Source organism: Centroberyx affinis, unplaced genomic scaffold, assembly GCF_046629955.1.
Source record: "Centroberyx affinis isolate AG114_WGS23_722 - 3 ecotype Tasmania unplaced genomic scaffold, CSIRO-AGI_Caff_v1 ptg000933l_1, whole genome shotgun sequence".
NCBI lineage: Eukaryota > Metazoa > Chordata > Actinopteri > Beryciformes > Berycidae > Centroberyx > Centroberyx affinis.
Window position 1 is genome coordinate 192,529 of NW_027279510.1, and position 19,972 is coordinate 212,500.

The following is a 19,972-nucleotide window of genomic DNA, read 5'->3' on the forward strand; positions in this document are numbered from 1 at the left end:
TGGCATTTCTCACATATGAAAGAAATGGCAGATCAAATCAGTGGTAGAAATGATTCCAAAGTCAACATCAGAGAACATTATCCCTGTGGAGATTAAAACTTGAACTTAAAAGTATGGAATAAGTTCACTTAAATGAAAAATAAAGCATACAATAATGCCCAGTTGCCACAAATGACTTTAAGACCATCCTACCTGACACCTGATGTTCCACTGATCATACGTTTCCAATCTTATCATATGAAAACCTAAATTAGACAGTCCAAAAACAGAAGCAGGGGAAATGAAAAATGACAACAACAAGGCTGTTATCAACAGCTTTCGGAGAACAGGCTTGAGTTTGTCCTTCTGCCTGTAAGGGCGATGACCATGGAGGTGACTGGGAAAGTTGACTGAATGTTAATCATTAACAATGGACCAGAAATGTAACAGGTGTCTTGTGCACACCCACTGCTGTTCTTACACAGAAGCAAGATTCAGCCACAAATCTGTGTATATAATAAAGGGTTAGCAGACCAGATGTAAGTTCTGGATTCACCCATGGAAAATTCTACTATAAATGTCAGTATTCTGAAGAGTAAAAGATGCTATTTTCATTGGTCCCAGGTTTACCAGTATATACACTTTATTATATTTAACACTTAACACTTTTCTTATGTGTTGAATGTGGCTTTGACAGATCTGATGGTTTAGTGGCGTGGATGGGCAGCTGGCATTTTTGTGCTAGTAGGAAATAAGTAATAGTGTAGTGGTATGCCTGTTGCTAAGAACAGTGGTTGCAGCCTCTCGGTGTTACAACCACAAGAGGGCGCAATTATGCAAGGAATTGTCCTCCAGCAAATCCTTCAATGCTCTCAATGGAAGAGGATTTCAGCCCTGTGTAGGATAGGTTACAATTCCCCAAACGCATCACATAGAAACGTAAACCTATATTACTGAGGGGCAAGTATCACTCAGAAGTTGCAGCCCAGTGCATTGGGAACGCATATGAGTGATGTGTATACTTTTGTTCACAAAACCTCACTTCGCTCTATTGTAAATAAATAAACTTGAACTTGAGCTATTGATTTCACTAGGGCAGACCACCAGAGTGGGCATTTCAGACGTAAAAAGATGTGTCCAAATGTTGGAACTCCGCCTGGCTGACACACCAGGGAAAGTAAAGCGAGCACTTCCCAATCACAGAAGACCCGCCCACTACCGCTCGCCATTGGTTCAACGGCAACGCTCTAGCACCGTCCCCAGACTCTGATTGGAGAGACACCCCTGCAATCAGGAAATCAACACAGAAAATGATCAAAAAAGTTATGGAGCGTTGCCTAATCGGTTCACGGTTCTTGCATGCTGCTGCGTAGTTTTTAAGAGAATAAGCCACTGCGCTTCTGGAGAACTAGGCGAGACCGCATGGCACGGCACGGACAAAGTGCGCACTGAAGAACAAGGAGCAAGGCTTCAGCATTTTGCAGTAACCAGGCTGCTATCCGGTTTAGCGCAGGGCCAGGTATGTTTTTCCGTTTCCAAGGACTGTCTTGCTGATGTCACAGGAGGGCAGGACAGGAGCACAGGTGCGCGGTGTAAAGTTGCCTCTCCAGTGCGCTTGGATGAAGAGCTGTCACCGAACGTGAATTTACGCAACAGTTGATTTGTCTTTTGGGGAGTCAAGTTTATCGTTTTGAAGTCTTCCAGTATTTTTCTCCTGACAGTGTTATCAATTTTGCTGGCACGTAATTGAGTCTTAAGTGGAATATTCCGCGCTTTCGGAACAGAAAGGCTTTCTGGTGCGCACAAACTGCGGCTCACAAGATTCGTCTTTTGTAGTATCGGGGTTTTTACCGAGTGAAGTAGTCTAGCCTGTATTTCTTTGTAAAGTGCACATACTGTGAATAGCGGGCGGGTGTGGGATTGAGACGCCTCAGCATCAGAACCAGCACTCTCTCCTATGCGACACTGACGCAGGTCTCGCATCCCAGTCGCAGACAGGTGATGCTCGCATGATCCAATGGAAGGATTACCCACCAAGAGAACGAGTTTGTTCTGAACGGACCGCTTTCCTTGGGATGGAATACAACACAAGAAAGCAGATTGCTTCACCTCAACTCCTATAATCTGCGATGGTTTTTCCGTGCGTCATTGCGTTTTAGGATCAGAAGTCTTGCGTCAAAGGGCAATCGTTCTTGGACTTCTTTTCAGGTTTATAAGAGACATCAATAATGTCCAAGACACTGAAGAAGAAGAAGCACTGGTCCACTAAAGTGCAGGAGTGTACCGTGTCGTGGGGGGGTGCCGGGGAGTTGGGCACCGTGGTGGAGGTGCGAGGCGGTGCTGAACTGGGAGAGTTCCCCTACCTCGGCCAGGTAGTTTCGGAGGCGATGGTTTGTCACGTCGGGAGGTTTCCCAGCGCCGGGGACGTGCTGCTGGAGGTGAACGGCACTCCAGTCAGCGGGCTGACCAACCGAGACACACTGGCTGTCATCCGCCACTTTCGGGAACCCATCCGCCTGAAGTCTGTGAAACCAGGTGTGTGCAGGTTTACTCTTCATTTTGAATCACAAAGAAGTTTCACCCCCCCACCCCTCATCAACACACACACACACACACACACACACACACACATACATTTTACCTCATAACATATTTACCCACCCAGAAACACACCCCTTTTACCCCTCCACCCCCCACACACACACACACACACACACACACACACACACACACACTTGTATTTACCCCCCCCCCCCCCCGCCCCACACACACACACACACACACACATACGCACGTCATAACTGTTGTGAATTGCACCTACAGTCCAGTATATTGAACCATGATGCCTCCAAAGGGGCTATTACAGCAAAGTAACATGAAGAATGAGGAGCTCAGCTCACTGAGACCTGTGTGTCTGCAATAGGATAAATAAGAGGGACTTGGAAAAAGGCTACAGCATCACAGCTGAGCCCCTATTTGCCTCTAGGGCAGCGTGTTGAAGGATCAGGTTTGTGTGTGTGTGTGTGTGTGTGTGTGTGTGCGCGCATCTTGATGTATGTTTGTGAGCAAGTCTACAGGTCAGGATTAGCAATATTCAGCAGGCGGTTTTAATAAAGGCTACTTAAGTGTGTCTGTGTGGTGCCTCCGTCTGTCTGCTTGTCTCCCATCCACTCATGTGGAGACATAACATTCTCTACAGCGCTGCTTTTGCTGCAATACAATCCTGCCAAACAGCAGACGATCCATAGGTGAAGGACGCTGGGCGCTGTGATCCAGACTGTTTGTGTGATTGTGCCCAGATCTGTGCGCCACAGTAGAAGTTTCTTTAAGCTTGCAGTCATTTGTACTTAATGTCTGTAATCTTCTTTGCATCCATGCACAGGTGTTGTTTGTCTTATTCGGTGCTCCTGTAACACCCCCCAGCCACAAGTAGGCCTACACATGCTACTTTCATGTCATCGTAATTCACTGCCTTTAAGCTCTGCTAAAAGCTTACTTATTGGATTTATGTACGTCTTATTTCATGACTTACTAGCAATTTGCATGTACTTCTTCATGGCCTGCAGACAGCCATAATTACAATGCAGGGAAAGTGTGTAAAATGTGTCATAATATACTGACATTCCAACTCACTAGTCCTGCGGGACAGAAGGGACGTACGTGTGTGTGTGTGTGTGTGTGTGTGTGTGTGTGTGTGTGTGTGTGTGTGTGTGTGTGTATGGATTTGAGAGAGGCTCTGCAGGGTGAGGCACTTTACAAACACTTAGCTGGGATTTGTTAATGGTTGCCTTGCCAACTTGCCAGTGTAGGCCTGCCTGCAACCTTGAGGTGGGTCCAAGTCTAATTGAATCAATTAGGTCTATATCCTTAAATCCTGTGGATGCTGCGCTAGCCTGGCGACACAGGTTGACACCTCGGCTCTCACAGGCATTTCTGCTCTGTGGTCGTTTGCTGCAAAGTGGATTGATCCTTCTCCTACACCGTAGGTTTGCCTGTTGGCGTAGCAGTATTTTGCAGAGATGGTAGGATCACACAAACTGTAGTGCTACATATGTTGTAGGCAATTTCTGGTTAATAAGACTGAAGAAACCTTTTCCTCCTCAGTACTGGTCTAACCACTTGTTCTTGCATTTGCTTCAAACATTCTTTCTCAGTCTACAAAATGTTGTTTTGGAAACTGAACTACTTAAGACCCAAATCTGGCAGAAATGTAACACTAGAGCAGCATGTTGGCCTATTAGGTAAGATAGGTGAGAGAGGGAATAATCTCAATTCTACAAAGTATATTACAAGCAATACAATATATACTGTGTACTATATAATGGTATTCCATATAGTGATGCTAAAGCTGGACCTGTGGAGACTACTAGCCATAGGCTGTGCTATTCCCCTTGGGGCCTCACTGTGTGTTTATATCTCTGTCCCCTTTCTCATGATTAATTCATGTGTCATCCATCATTGATGGCTCTTCCATGCCAAGACGAGATGGCTGATGGGGGATCAGATGTTAGGTGACTGGTGTGGATGTAAACTTCAGTTCTCATGACAGAACAAAGCTGGTATGGGTAAGTGCTAGGAGATAGCTAGTTGAGTTTGGGGTTAATAAGACTTTCTGTTAAGGGTTTGGGTGTCTTTTTCTTAAAGTTGGCACTACAGTGGCAAACGAATCATAGCATTATTGTAGGCCTGTCGCAGCACAGTGTTGCTTGTGTGCCTCGTGTTTGCACAACACAGCAAAAAAGTTACATCAGCCTGCAAGGAAAGCATTTACATTATTTGAGTGTAGTTCCCTGCTGAAAATTGTCTTTCCCTCTTTCCCTGCTGCTTACCTTCTCTTTTCTTTATCTTCTCTCACACAATTATGCCCTCTCATCACTTTCCACTATTCCTCCTTGTCTCTGGTGTTTTCTCTCCTTCGCTACATTATTTCATACTCGACTCACATTCTCACATTCCCCCGGCATCTTTCCTCACCTTTTCTTCACTTCCCTCCCCAGTGCATTGCATCTTTGCTCCTTATTTCACTTTGATAGGTTATTGCATTATCATTAACAATAAATCTTTTAAAAAGTGCACAATCCATCTGCGTTTGTGTGTTATCAAGTGTGGTTGCTGATTAATAACACCTGTATTCCCACTGAAGGCATTAGGGGGGAGGGCGCCCATCCTCTGAACTACATTGCTTTGCCATGAGAATTACACCTGTGGCTTCCAGCCAAATTGAATATGATTTTATGCTTTCACTACAGGTAGGACTTACTCTTACACTTCTGCATAGCCAGACCAGAAAACAGAGGTTTGTCCAGAGTGCCGCTCTGGCTCCTGACCAGACCCTGTACTCTGTATGCTGCACCCACAGAGAGAGAGGAGCTAGGCAATAGGCAATAACCTTGAGGAGAGGATAGAGTGGAAATGCATAGTGATAGGAGATACCTTTTGCAGCTTAGGGACTTTTGAGTGGGTGGCTCATTGATTAATGCTGTGAACAGACTTTGGTTGGCTTGTTTTGCCTCATTGGGCTTAATGGATAGTCCAGTTAGCACTCCGGTCCTGGAACATGCTTCACACGCATGCTTCACATCTATACCTTTCAGAGCCCATATACATATTTCAAGTATATTATAAGTTTTCCCGGGTTCTGTTTACAATAACTATTTTTGTGGGCTTTAAAAGAAACATTTTCCATTATATTTTTTTATGAAAGTCTCGTCCCCAGTCCAGAGATCAGAGTATCTCAGCCATAGATTGAATGCAGTATAGATTACTGAAGAAAAGGGCTTGCAAATGGAAAATAAATATTCACATCAGACCCCATCCCAACTCAGCATTGTCTACTGGCTGTCACATAATTTAAAACCATGTATTAAGTTCTTGGTCAATACTTTCTCATAGTGCTTGTTTACATTTGCTGTAGTGTTAAGTGTTCCACTGTGTGATAGTATAGACTAAAACATTAGCTAATTGTCAACAAAAACAAACAAAGAATCCTTAGGGTAACTTAGGTAGATAAGTATGCTGAAATATAATACAATATGAGCTATAGTGGCATGCGTCAATGTAATGGTCCCATTCATTACAACATGGAGCATAATGCTCCATCATTTACATGAATGTTTATTGGTGCCATCTTGCATAGTTGGGTAAGTTTAAATAGCAAAGCAATGATCCAAAGATGCTGTGTTAAAATACTGAGCAACTCCAGGTGTAGCGGATCTCAAATAAAGAGAACATTTCTCAGTTCAGAGGTGAACTGTTTTTTTTTTTTCTATTTAGAAGATGAATGGGATGCAGTCACGATTCTTGGGGAGCCTCAGGACTGTTGAAGGTGCAGAGGCGCATTTTTATTTAGAGTGTATCTCAGCAACCCAGCACTCAGTCACTTCCCCAATCCAGTGACAAATGGACTGCAAAAATGTGTAATTTCATACAATCATACCTAGCTTAATACCCAGGGAGAGGCAATAAAAGTGAGTTGCATTCAGTATTTTATTTATCGTTTTCATTAAGCAAAGAGAGCTATGGATAAGTAAAGTACTTCTGCTCAGGTATCTCCACACGAGGCTTTAATCCTAGTATGCACAGTGAAAAATAAAGCATCCACAAGGCTTTTCATGTGGGGAATCCTTTTTGCAAAAGAACCAAGAAAAGGTTCCTGAAGATAAAAGGTGGCCTACGGGACCCTGCTAAGAATAAGCTTCAATAATTGAGTGGGAGATAATTGCAAAGGATCTTAAATTGCACCTGTTGGAGTTTCTCCTACAGAGACAAACTTAGAGGAAAAATCCACCCTCAGATTCTCTTACACTGTTGTATATCATCGATCTGTGATGTCCAATGCATTCCAGGAGCTATTTTGTGATTAAGAGGTGTAATTTACTTTTTTGTTGTACATTCTTTGCCTCAACCTGCCTCATCTACTTCTACTTCAGTTAGTGAATTCCTACATTTCCCAGAATGCCATTTGACAACCCCCTGCTTTTTGCTATCAAACTCCATTGAAGCTCCATTGTTATCTGCAGGAATAGGAAAAATACACCACCAAACTACACAATGGACCCAGAAATCCAAGGTACCACCAGTAGCTGTTTACTAACAGTGCCAAAGTGTTTTTGGGTGGATTTTTCCTGTAAGAACCCATCATTTGCTCATTTTTTATTTAGAGTAGAGTGAAACCAGATCTATACTGAATAAACAAGCCCAGTTTTTTTCTTTTCTGCTGGCTGGTGATGTGATATTAAGGCCAACACTTCACATGTTTGCCATCACCAGCCCAGCAGAGCGGTAAGCACACAGTCTGTGTTAATGTGGTTCTCCCACAGTGCAGTCAGGGCTTCTATGACTAAGCTGCTCTAAACCAGCTGAGAGGAGCTGTCAGGGTCTCTCTGGTCCTGCGGCTTTTCACCAGACTAAATGTAACGTCTGTTCTACTTCCAATGACTACCTGTCTCCCAAGTGCTTCTGTAATGCAGCACAAGTTTGTCTGAACATTTTTTTTTTCAGAAGATACTTTATAGGAACATGGGTGCTCCCCATTTAATATAGCATCGCAACAAACCACTACAGAAGACCAAAGCTGCAATGAAAGCTTTATTGCTGCCGGGTTCCAAGTTGGTAAAATAAATGTTTTGCCGGTCCACCAGAGGATCATGAAATGTTATCATATAGTAAGAGCATTAGTATCACCGCTCTCTCTCTCTCTCTCTCTCTCTCTCTCTCGCTCTAAAAAGATGTTTTCACATGCCTACAGTCGTTTAGAAAATGTAATAAAACTGGTTTCACTCTGTTTCTTTTGCAAGAGTTTCTGTTTAAAGAATTGTCTATGATGGTGTCAGAGGAAATCAGCCATGTAAAATTCATTTTGTTGAGCTGTCACACTATGTGTGTGTGTGTGTGTGTGTGTGTGTGTGTGTGTGTGCGGTGTGTGTCAGGCGGTAGCTTTCTCAGCCTATACACAACCACACAGCTTAGGTTCCAAAGTCGCCATCCTATTTGAGTGCATGGAAGAGCTGCGGAGAGACTTCTGTCAATATGAGATTTTTAATGAAAAAATACTTTGAAAAAACACCAGCTTTGTTATAGTCCTGGGTTTCTCCACCCTCTGGCCCCCCGGTCCTCAGCATGGAGGCCACTCAACATTCCAAGTGCTAACAGAGCTCCACTGGCATCCTTGTCTGCTCTCTGCTGCTGCATCCCTGTGTGTGTGTGTGTGTGTGTGTGTGTGTGTGTGTGCGCGTGTGTATATGGTTACTGTGGCGGTACACCTGATGTGACATCCACCCATCATCCCCTCCCACCGGCTGCTCTCCAGGCTCATTCCCTAAACCTGTCACACTTCTCCGCCCTCCAGCCCTCCATCCTGCCAGCCGGTCAGCAGGGAGGGAAGGATAGTGCGAGCGGATGGGCGTTCTGAGGCCCCAGACGGCAGCAGCTGCTGTGAATACCAAAGCGCGCCTCTTTCCTCTCTTTTTCATCCTTCCGTCACTCCCCTGGCACAGCCCTCTCCTTCTGCAGCTCCGGCTCAGCACCGCCCCGCACCGCCTCGCACTTCTCCTAGTCCACTCCCTCTTCTCCAACACTCTTTTGCAACTCTGCCTCCTCCTGTCTCGCATCTCTCTGCTCCTCCTCCTCCTCCTAAGTGCAGGAAAGACAAACTCAGTCCAACCCAGAGGAAAGAAATGAATGATGGGAGAGGGGGAAGGAGGCTCTGCTCTTCTCTGGTCTCCCGTCTCACTCTTTTTACAGTTGTGTTTTGTTTGTATGTCAGACAGAGTCGTGCAACCACCTGCAAATGGCAGAGCGCCCCTTGAGAGGCCATGTTGGCAATCTCCCCCAGATGTGGAGTGACATTGGCGTCCCAGCGCTTGTTGTTTATCCCCCCCTCTTCGTTCTTCCATGCCAACGCTGTCAGGTCCACAGAGCCGCAATGCAGTAATGAATAGGCCAACAACAAAGATAGCTTTTTCATATGAACCGTGCCTCTCACTGGCAGGCTTTCTTAGAAAAAAGAGGCACCATGACTTGGCAGGCGTGTTTAAAGGCAGCGGAGATGAGTGTGTGCTGATTCACTGAGACTGCCTCTTTCTACACACTGAGTGGTCGTGCTGCGATGTCAGCAGAAGCCATGTCTCCAGGTTGCCGCTGGTGGAAAGGGAGTGCGTTGTGTGTGCGTGTGTGTGTGCGCGCACACGCACACGCACACGCACACACACAGACTCTTCCTCAGAGACTCCCGCCCTCCTTTCCTCAGCTTGACTCCTAATTGGTCTCTCTCCAGCAGTGAGCCATCCTTGCAGCTGTTTATCCCTTTCGAGATAAGATGAGGTCAGCCTCTAAATAGTGCGTATAAATAACAGAGGCCAGTGCCTGGCACCTCCTCTATCATGAGGAACAATAGCCTCCACTGCGAAGCTATGTAAAGCTAAGACAGAATCAATGGCCCGGCAATGGCAATTAACCCATGTTAACCTATGCCAGGCTAAACTAAATCAGTCAGCGGCTGAGAGATATGCTGGTGGTGTTGTCCTGGCAAAGCGGGCAGGCAAAGGAGAAGAGATATTGTCACCTGGGGAGTTGTTTCCCTCTTGTCATCCATGAACACTATCATTGCTTGCCGGACTGAGCGCTGCCACCGACTTCCTGATAAGGCGTGTTTATACCCCCTGCCTGAGAGGCTGAGACGAACAGCAGGAGGTGGCTGAGCTGGAGTGGGCTGCTATCGTGCCATTAAGTGTATGTGAAGACAATGCGCTTCTATCAGCAGTGCACCACCACCTGACCCTGGTGTGAGAGATTGACCACAGGCAGATTAAGTAAGAAATTGTCCCCTTTGGTGTAGCTGTGAGCAGCAATGAAACAGAACAGACAGAGAGCTGGTTACAGCTGCTTTTCAAAGGGAGAAGAGAGATTGACTGATGTCCGAGAGGGCGGGTGGGAGAGAGGACCAAAATGGATGGAGAAGTACACAGGTGCAGGTGTGGATAGAGGGATACAGGGGGATAGATTATCTGATAGCCGGTCGCTGATGTTATTGAATTGAGATGCACACTTACTCCCCTCTGCAGAGAGCCTATTTGGCGGCTTGGTTCCTGGCTGGGTCTGTATGAAGCATCCCCTCGGTGCTGCAGAGGCAATAACGGGAACAGAGAGAGGTGGCAGCTGGCACATCGGTGCCTAGGACATTTTTTCCTGAGCGGGATTCTGTTTTGAGGGAGGTATCGAGTTTAAAGAGGGAGAGAGGAAAAAGGAACGAGGAGCATAGGTTTAGAAAGAGGAATTGGGGTCAAGGGGGGGAGGAGTGCACACAATGGGAGGGAGAGGAAAGAGTGAAAAGAAGGAAGGAAAGGAAGACGAGGAGAAGTAGGTGGGATTGAAGTTGTTGTGATGAGAGAGCAATAGTCATCCCGGGGCTGAAAACAGCAATGCTGCCATTAATCATTATAATAGTATTGATGCACCATTGTGACTGTCTGAAATGATTCTACCCAGTGTTCAAACAAACGGACACTTATTATTCCTGACTTACCGCTTGGCCCTGAGGGTCGACAAGAACCGTTGGCTTTTCCAATCTTAATGTCTGCAAATAACCTGCTCCCATTCCTCTGTGTGAGCTGCCAGCGTGTGTGTGTGTGTGCATTAGAATGAGAAATTAAGGCACATCCGGATTGGTCTCCACACCTCTAGTGGCCTTTTGAGACAGAACGCAGTCACGGAGATGGGCTGCGTGCATCTCTTTCCAGGCTGTTGGACGCTGCCACTGTGTCCTCCCTCTAATTTCACTTCCATGTCCGCAGACGTTCCTTGCCATCTCTCTTGTCTGTGACGTTGCTGGCATATTTACTGGTATGGCTCTGTTGTTTTCTTTGATTCATTCTCTCCTCATATCCAAGGGGCTTATTTTGCAGGGTAGAAATGGCGCTACGGCTGAGTGCCTGCCTTTGTATGTGTATTCTTGTGCAAATCTCTGTTCCTCCAGTGTAGATCTTTATTTACTCTATGGGTAATAAAGCAGTGGAGAACACTCAATCTCAGAGTTCAGTCTCTGGGTTGGCTGTGGTACTCCCAGACTTGGCCCTGCGCCCGTGCTGATGGGCCTTCGTCAATACTCATTCTGCCAGCGCAGCCCACTCAGCTGTTTAGTCTTGCCACTCCACCTCAAAGGATCGATTTTAGGCCATTCTGCTGGTGCCCATGACAGCATCTCATATCAAACGGATATAAAACCCACCATCATCCCAACGCACCTTCACAGTAACCACCCACTCAGCCAGCTGCTGCTGTGGCCCCTTCTGCTCCCAAAGCTGCATCACTCGTGGTGTTTCTGCCAAACCTTAGCATGGGAACAGCGAGGGGAATGCGTGTATTTTGTGTCTGAGCATGGGATGCTTTCTTTGTTGTGTCTTCTTTTCTTTTTTTGCTGCTTTCTTCGTCCATCTGCGGAACTGTGTGTGGTATCACACTCAAAGCCAGGGTAGATATTAGCAATAATATGAAGGATCCACTATCAGGTAAAGGCACAGAAATGTTGTTACTGGCCAAATTGAGTTCCATCATTACATCGGCTGGACATAAGCAAGGTTGTATACAGGTTATTGATGTTTACACATGGGCAGAAAAACTGGAGGAAATCATCTTGAGACAAAACTCGTAGCATCTTTGAGTATCTAGAAAAGCGCCCAACAAATATAATGTATTATCATTATTATTATTAAAACTGCTGCATACAGAATAATCCCCTGTGGGTCACCAGAGTCAATCTGAAGATGCAATCGTCCCTATGTGGGAGATGGAAGGTAGCCATTTTCTCACCCTGTTATCTTTGCATCGTGTGTTCTTCTCCCTCGCCGCATGGAGAGATGTCATGCTCTGCGGAGTTGAGGTTCTCTGAGTGTCCTCATTAGGATTCATGGATGTCAGGATCTCTGCCTGGCCAATTTGGTTCGCTTTGCTCGTTAGCTTCCCTAACAGGTTATTGATCGGGTCCAATCTCATCCCCGTTAAGTCAACCGCGGCATCCGGAGCTGCTGCATACGCCCAAGGCCCTGATCTTCATGAGGAGAGGAGGACACCAGGAGGACGTCTTCCCGTTCGTACACACACACACACACACACACACACAAGCCGCATATAACATCTAGAAAATGAGGTCAAGCATGTAAAAGCGAAGATTTTAGTATTGAATGGCAATGCAAGTTCCACCCTTTTTCATCTTGTTTTGCCCGTGCAGAGGGCAAACTCTGCCGCCAGTGAGCCCATAGTGACATCATGACAGCATCTGTTATGACAGCCTGTCCTCTCTGTTTTCTGTTTGTGATTGGTGTTTCCTATTTTCCACTAATAAGCCAATCCCAGGCGATGAATTGCAGATTGTTTTTGCTCCTGAAAGGACCAGAGGTCTTGCATAATCAGACCATGCCATGGTCTGCATGTGCATGTGTGTGTGTGTGTGTGTGTGTGTGTGTCATGCTTTGCTTGTCTGTTTAAGGACACCAGAACACACACACACACACACAGTGACAAACAGGCCCCTAGGCCTTGGCAGCAGCCACCCTCTTGCCAACTCTCTGAGGTTTTCTAGCAAATTGACTCGAGAGTTCACATGCACATTACTCACTGTTCAAAGTAAGCAGAAGGCCGTGTCTCTCTGTGATATTGACGCTGTAGTGGAGCGACTATTGGAGTATCCATTAGCACCAATTATTCAACACTGCTCATACGACAGCCAGGCGGATTATTGATTTCAGCCGTTGTGATGTGTTGCCATTTATGAACTCAGCCCTTGAACTGATGCTATGAAGAAAACAAACACTCCTTTATTGCTTCTTCTTTACATGGAGAGTTTATCTCTCTCTCTCTCTGTCTCTCCTTGTCTCTGGAGTGGAATATCCTCACCTGATCCTGGAGTGATGACCAGGTCGTACCCTATCTATTTCGGGAAGCACTTATTACGCTGTCCATCACCCTTTGACCCTAATGGACCTCTGTGTTCAAGCTCCGAACTGTGGAGGAATAAGCTCCGCAACCTTTTCCACAGTCTATTTGTATTTACTGTCTCAGTGTGCCGTTTTCACAGCATTTTCCAATGTATGATGTTGTTGTTTGTCGAACAAAGATTGTTGCCGGTTACGGCTCTGTCACCAGCTATCTGTCACATCGTTTTTCCAGGGTTCATTCCAACAACGGCTTCAAAAAGAACAGTATGTTCAGTTTTGAGGCTTTTTGTATCACCTATTATAAAATGATCATTATAAAATGTGTCACTCCAGCAGAGTGACATGTTTCTAAATAATTTCAGCGTAACGACATAAAACTGAATAATGATTAGACACCAATAAGGATGACATGGTGTGAAACATTGCTTTGTGTGCTTAACAATGCTGCGGGACCTGTTGACGAATCACTCCATTATTGTCATTGTCTCCATTATTGTGTCTCCCATGTAAATGATAGAGAGCTGAATGTTTATCAGGGAATCATGTGTGGAATGCAGATATTTTTGGTTTGTCAAGCACAGAGTGTGCTGCTAGGAAGTTCCACCAGTGTATTGTTACCAACAGGTGTTTTTTTTCTGGCAGCCATTTCACATTGTTTCCATCTTGCCTCTCCTAACTATGAGGCCATGGCAATAGCCTCTATACTTGTAGCGAATTACAAGGTCTCTCCTTCTCTCATCGTCTTTGCCAAAGCAGTTTACAATGAGTGCAACAGTACAATAAGCTTAAATTCCTAAATTGCTAACACTGCAATAACTAGTGCTGTAGTACAAGTGCCACGGGTGGCAGACATCAAAAGAGCTTCTTCAATCCCTCGGAAATGACAAATATCTTCATTTTAATAGTCTTTTTTTTTCTTCTTTGGTTTCTGTTCCTCAGCTACCACTGTCGTCGTTTGTACTGCTCTTTGTGTGTGTGTGCGGTTTTCTATTTTTTTTTATTTTTTTTATTTTTGCTACGATCTATCAAGATTGTATCAGGCATCATTCAAGGCCCATCATTATGATGCCAGTCATCCATCATGTCCCTGGCACATCTCCTGTGAATGAAAAGTGGTTTGAAGGTGGCATGGCCTTGAGGCCTTCACCAATTATGATTCCAGTCAAGCGATCACACTGAAACGTCTTCTCAGAAAATCACTTTCAAGTGGAGGCGTGCTCACGGAATGCACTAACTCACTTTGACTCTGCAGGCTGCATTCACAGATGAGGTGAGCATTGAGTTATTAGGGGAATGCGGTCTAACGGGTGTAATGTAGATGTACAACCTGTTTTCTCCTTTCTCATGTTTAAAAAATGTGGAGCACAGAAACATCTTACTTGTCCTGAATGGCGGCATGTAAACAGGGCTTTCAGAGTCCAACCGAAGCTTCTTTGCACCACAGACTAATTATAGAACTGGTTGATGAATCTCAATCCCACAGAAACTTGATCCCACCACTTAATTCCGCCCCCTCCCCCATTTATTGATATTCAACCACCAAGCAAAACAGTACGCCTTGGCTGAGGGAACAGTGAAAAATTGAGCAAAAGAACTGGCATGCTCAAATCTGTTGAGTTTAAAGGTCTGAAATTTGGCTTTGGAAAAGGGAGTTGCCTGGAGCAAGTGCTGTGGTCCAGGCAGGGCCACTGGCCAGGCTCATCCTACTCTCATGATATCAGGCTTTCGCTTTTCGCTGGTCCAGGGCTTTGCAGAGCTATTATGGGATGGCATGGATGCCGTCTGTGTGCCCAGGCTGCCTAAGAGCCTGTGTGTCAAGGGGCTCCTTAGGAGCTGGCAGAGTAGCACAGCTCTCTCACTGATTCCACACTTCTGCTGACAGGCGCCACAGCTAGGCCAAGGGGACAAGTAAACACACATACAGGCATGGGTGTTCAGCGCTATGCAGTTACACACACACACACACAGAGCCACAAAGTGATGGATAAAGTTGAGATCCTTCGCGACAGCCACCCACCCTTGCCTTGACCTGCGTGACCCCTCAGAGCATTTTAGCGTGAGATGGCTCCAGACTGGACATATGTGAGCGAGAGGGAATAGAGCGTCTTGTCATGAAACATGCATCCTCCCTTTTCTCAATGCTGTGATCACAACCTGCCTTGGCGCTTGAGTTGTGTGTTTTATGGAAACGCGTGTGCTCTGTGCAAATTTTCCTGATGTCTGTGAAATGCAGGCATTGACTCTCTAGGATTCAGATGTGGCAAAACTGAAAATGTAAAGACAATCATCCCTTTTGCTCCATTGCCGAGTTACAGCGACTGCTGCAAAAGACAGACTCACTGCACACCATCAGGCAGTTTACATATACTAATTATTTGGATATCACCAAGATGTCATGATAAGTTTGTAGGATAATGATATTTAGACCATTCTGTTTGCACTTGAGCCTAATAGGATCTTGAGTAGATTTCGAGTATTTCTTATGTCTGGTAACTTATTAGCAACCAACGTCATTGTTTATTCGTCCTTCTGCCACAACTACAACAACAATAATACAAACAACAGTAATCATTGTTATTCATAAAACACTCAAAACCAAAAACACTACAAAATGTTAAAAGCAAGAGTCAGAAATTGAACCAAAGACGGGGTAAGCACTCAGTACAAACTATGGCAGTGTTTGACACTGCCTTCTCTCAGCATCATGCGCTCTCTCACTCTCTCTCTGCCCCCTGAGAGGCAGGGTCGAGCAAGACCAGGGATCAGCCGGGCAGTCAATCACACTGTCAGATGCACACACACACACACACACACACACACACACACACACACACACACACACACACACACACACAGCCTGCCACTGCTTCTCTCTTGTTTGTGACTTTAAAGCTGGTCTGGTTTTTCCAGCGATGCAGCTGACGACTCGCACGCCTCTGCTGTGAATCACACATCCGATGAATGGCGGTGTGTGCGGACAGGAAGGATTGCTTTTCCACCAATGAATGAGACCACATTGACTTACGGGAATTACAAATCAGTGATGCTCTCATTCGTCCGGCCGCGGCAGATGATAATTCAGCTGGCTCCGCATCCCTCAAACCACAGCAAATAACAAACACACAGGGAGACACAACAGATTTAATGATGTATGCAGATGAGAGTTGAAACTGAGTGAGCTTCAGGTCCGCGCGGGTCCCTGATACCTGTTTTCTTTCCCATCTCACCCCTTCGCTTCTCTCCGCGCTTTGTTTGTTCCAGCCGCCCGTTTGTTTACTCTGATTTATTGTCCATTTTTATCTCCACGCTTCAGCAAGCACCAGCGCTACGATATGCAAATATATGACCAGCTTTGTCTCCAGCAAATAACAGCGTGATCCCGAGTTTGCATGAATAACTGATGATCGGGAGTTGTAAACAAGGCTGTGAATACGACACAGCGCTCTTTGTTAGATTTCTGTGCGGATCGAGTGAGCTGTGAAAGAGACGGGGAGAACAAGAGCTGGAACTTCAGTGTTTACAGGCTGTTTACTCACCGTTCTCACTCGGGCCGTCATAGTGTGTCATTAAAGAACCACATTTGGCTCCAGTCCCCTCCAGGTTTGCTGCTGAGCAGTTTGACAAATGAGGCCATACTGAACCACAGTGGACTAAAACCTAACGTATACACATATAGATACATAGACAGACTTACAGACACATGCACCCTTGTGATTCCCCAAAAGCCTGCCGCTCCTCAGCTAATGATCCAGCCCAGCGCCCTAGTCGTTTCTATTATTGGGATGTGTTCCTATTCATCCATCATCGGCTGCTTGGTGATGCGGGGTGGCAGGGCGCATAAGTGGCCCCCGCACTTTCCTCTTCTTAGCCCTCCACCTCCACCCCCTTTCCCTCCCCCTTTTCTCTGCTCTCTTTTTATCTCCTCTGTCCTTCTGTTTTCCTCTTGCTCATCTATGGATGGTTTATGTGGGAGATCAGCGAAAGCGGAGCAGGCTCTATTCTGTTCCACTGAGTGGGCATAGTGGTTGCTTCAAAGGAAAGGGGGTCAGTTGATGGGAACGGGGGAACGATGCCCCTCATCATGCAATTCATGTCAGCATCATCAAAAGACGTCACACTCGGTGGACCCGCAGCGGTGACTGAAGTGTTGTTTTTGATGTGAAATCAACCAGCGGGCCCACTGGTTTGTCGCTAAGCAGGAAGCAACAACACTCATTCCCTGGAGATGAGGATATCCAATCGCCTATAGGGAGCAGGTGCAGCTAATGCAGTTTGCTAAGCATCAGTTTACCTCCTCGGTCTCATGTAAAACTCATCAGCTCCTCCCTTTTGTCCCCAGAGGGAGCCTGGCCTATTAGCCAAGTAAGTAAAACTAGCCACACTTGTTTCTTAGTTTCGGGGGAGTTTCTAAGCAGTATTGTATTTCCAACTGGAGCCAGTTTTTCCAGATTGTACGATGATGATGTTTGTCGTTGCCTGCGAGTCGCTTTGCCGTTCTAGCAGATTTAAGACCGAGATAATCGGCGGAACCTGCGACTCCGGAAGCCCCTTGTTTTTGACACTTTAGTGGTCGGAGTTCATTCCCTCTATTCCTCTCCTTGACAACTGGTGCAGCACGATGAAGTACGAGGGGTGAAAGTATCAAGCCACAAAGCCTAACTACCATCCAATTGGGTGTCAATTACTCCCGGCTGACATCCAAGCTCTGGGAATGGGGATGCAGCCTATTGTCTCTCTCTCCCTTTAAAGATTTAAAGAGAAAGCCTAGCAGTGCAGGGTTTAAGATGACACACAGGCTTACGTCCGGTTTAACCCCAACCACCTGAAGGACAGGTAGACGGAGCCTCCTCAGACTGCCATCATGCTTCAGTGTGGGTGAGGAGCAGCAGTGCAAGGCTGCCGTTGTACAAAGGGATTTGGAGGAACAGTTCACAACAAAGATAAGTGCTTCTGAGCGCGTGTGAACGGGCGTGCACGCGCATCTGTGCGTGTGCGTGTGTGTCCAAGGACAGCGGAGCAAGAGGAAGGCATTGCACTGAGGCCAATTAGCTTCTTTCTTGATCCCTACTGGGTCTCTCTCAGGGAGCAAGGCCTGACTTCCCGTCTCGCGAAGCAGCACTGCAGCTGGCTCCCACATAAGCACATGAACACACACACACACACACACACACACACACACATGGACAGACACATGCACGCACACATACAAACGCTCACACACTGCTGCAGTATGAAATAATATTCCGTCACACCATAGAGGGCCCTAAAGCTCTGATTTTGCATCATTTTCTTTTTTTCGATTATCTGTCAACCTTGCCAGTATAGTTTAACATCACTTTCTACATCTCTGTCATCTGCTTCACATTAAATATTCTCTCTTTATTTTAGCTTTATTAAACCTGCTGCAAGGTGTTTGACGTAGTCTGTTTCAAGCTTGCCTTAGCAATCCTGTGGACTAAAAGGCCATTTAATGATACATGAATAATATATGTTGTTTGTAATAGCACTGTAATAACTAGCAGAAATATTATGAGTTGTTTACTTGTCTGCAGTGGAACCTCATTCATAAACAAAACTCTTAAGAGCAGTGAGTTTGCGTGACAAGATGTAAATGCAACACGATAATAATAACTCTGCCCCAAGACATTAATGTTTGCCTTTGTGTTAGTTGGGGAGCAACAGCTCTGGATGTGCATGAGAAACGAACGCTTTTTGGCGGAAAGGGGAGCCTCAGGAAACTCTGTAATGAGGACGAGAAGGCATTTGACGTTCTCCGTAGCAGGCTCCAGTCGCAGGCTACAGGCTGTTCCAATCCAGTGCAGGAACAGAATGGGAGAGGGAAGAGGGGAAAACACAGCGTAGGAGGAGAGGGAGGAGTGCGAGGAGTAACGCATGAAGGACCATAGCGGAGAGAAGGAGCGGGATTAGGAGGGGAAGGGGGCTTAGCTAAACCCCACGCCCCATCTGGGAGGAGATGAGCCCGGCAGGCTCTTAGCTGTGGGAGGTCTAAATGAAGTCATCAACGGCGCCATTGAATTATGGCCAATTGCAGATAATGACTAGTAGGAAATGTCACAACATTCATGCGGTGATTAGAGCCACTCCAGTCACTCAGCTGTGTCTATCTCTCGCTGGGTCATTAAGCTGGAGAGCTCTGAACCACTGCGCACCGGAATGTTAGGTTCCTGTACGCTAGCGCACGTGCACACACACACACACACACACACACACACACACACACACACGTGCGCACAAAGACACACTTGCCTCCGAAGCCGTAAAAGTCAGGTTTACTGTAAGCTTAATGGTTGACAAAAACAGTTTCCTCTAGTAGGGAAGAATTAAATCATTGTCATTGAATTTTGTGTTGCCGCGTGCGTGTGCATCTGTGCACGTGTGTGTGCACGGATGCCACCTTTTTATGCCTTTATGTGTCTAAGAGAGAGTTTGTTTTTGTCTGTGGGTGGGCGCATGCCTCTGTCTGTGTGTTTTGTTGAAGGCTAAGGGCCCTCGTTTTTTTTTTCACTTATCAAAGTCCAAGTGTTGCCTGAAGTCCAAACAATGCACTGTTGATTAGTGTGCTGGGGCGTTCTGACCTCTTCCATTCTCTGTCATTCATCTCCAGATGCAGCGGTAAGACTTGTTGCGTGTGATTAATGGAAGATACTAAATGAAAAGTTTAATTGCTTTGGAAGGAAGTAGTTGCCTTCAGCTGTCAAGTAGACATCTATTAACCCTCGCACGCACACACACGCACACACACACACGCACACTTTGGTCTGTTTGCCGCCAGAAAACATGTACTGTGTAAATATTCGAGTAGCAGTCCAAACTGAAACCAAGCTTGAGTGTTTACTTACTTGCACTATTTCAACATCCCAACCTTTCCATCCACATAGGCACGGACTTTGGACAGGAACTTCTCTTTGAAATATAAAACAAAAAGACACCTGTTGCTGGATTTATCCTTCCTTGGTAGTTTACTCAGCAATGTTTTGACCTTAGCTGGTCTGCGTCATACACTGTGTTTTTCCTATCAAGCTGCTAGTCAGTATTTTGAAGAA

General features: G+C 45.9%; 1 protein-coding gene across 1 annotated transcript in view; it reads left to right on the forward strand.

Moving 5' to 3' along the window:
* The first annotated feature begins 1,629 nt into the window (after nucleotides 1–1,629).
* The window catches only part of magi3a (membrane associated guanylate kinase, WW and PDZ domain containing 3a), a 109,872-nt gene continuing 91,529 nt past the window's right edge, over nucleotides 1,630–19,972 (forward strand). The window contains exon 1 of the mRNA XM_071521835.1: nucleotides 1,630–2,514. Within this exon, the coding sequence (XP_071377936.1) occupies nucleotides 2,208–2,514 (307 nt within the window). The 5' untranslated portion in view covers nucleotides 1,630–2,207. The remainder of the gene's footprint in view (nucleotides 2,515–19,972) is intronic.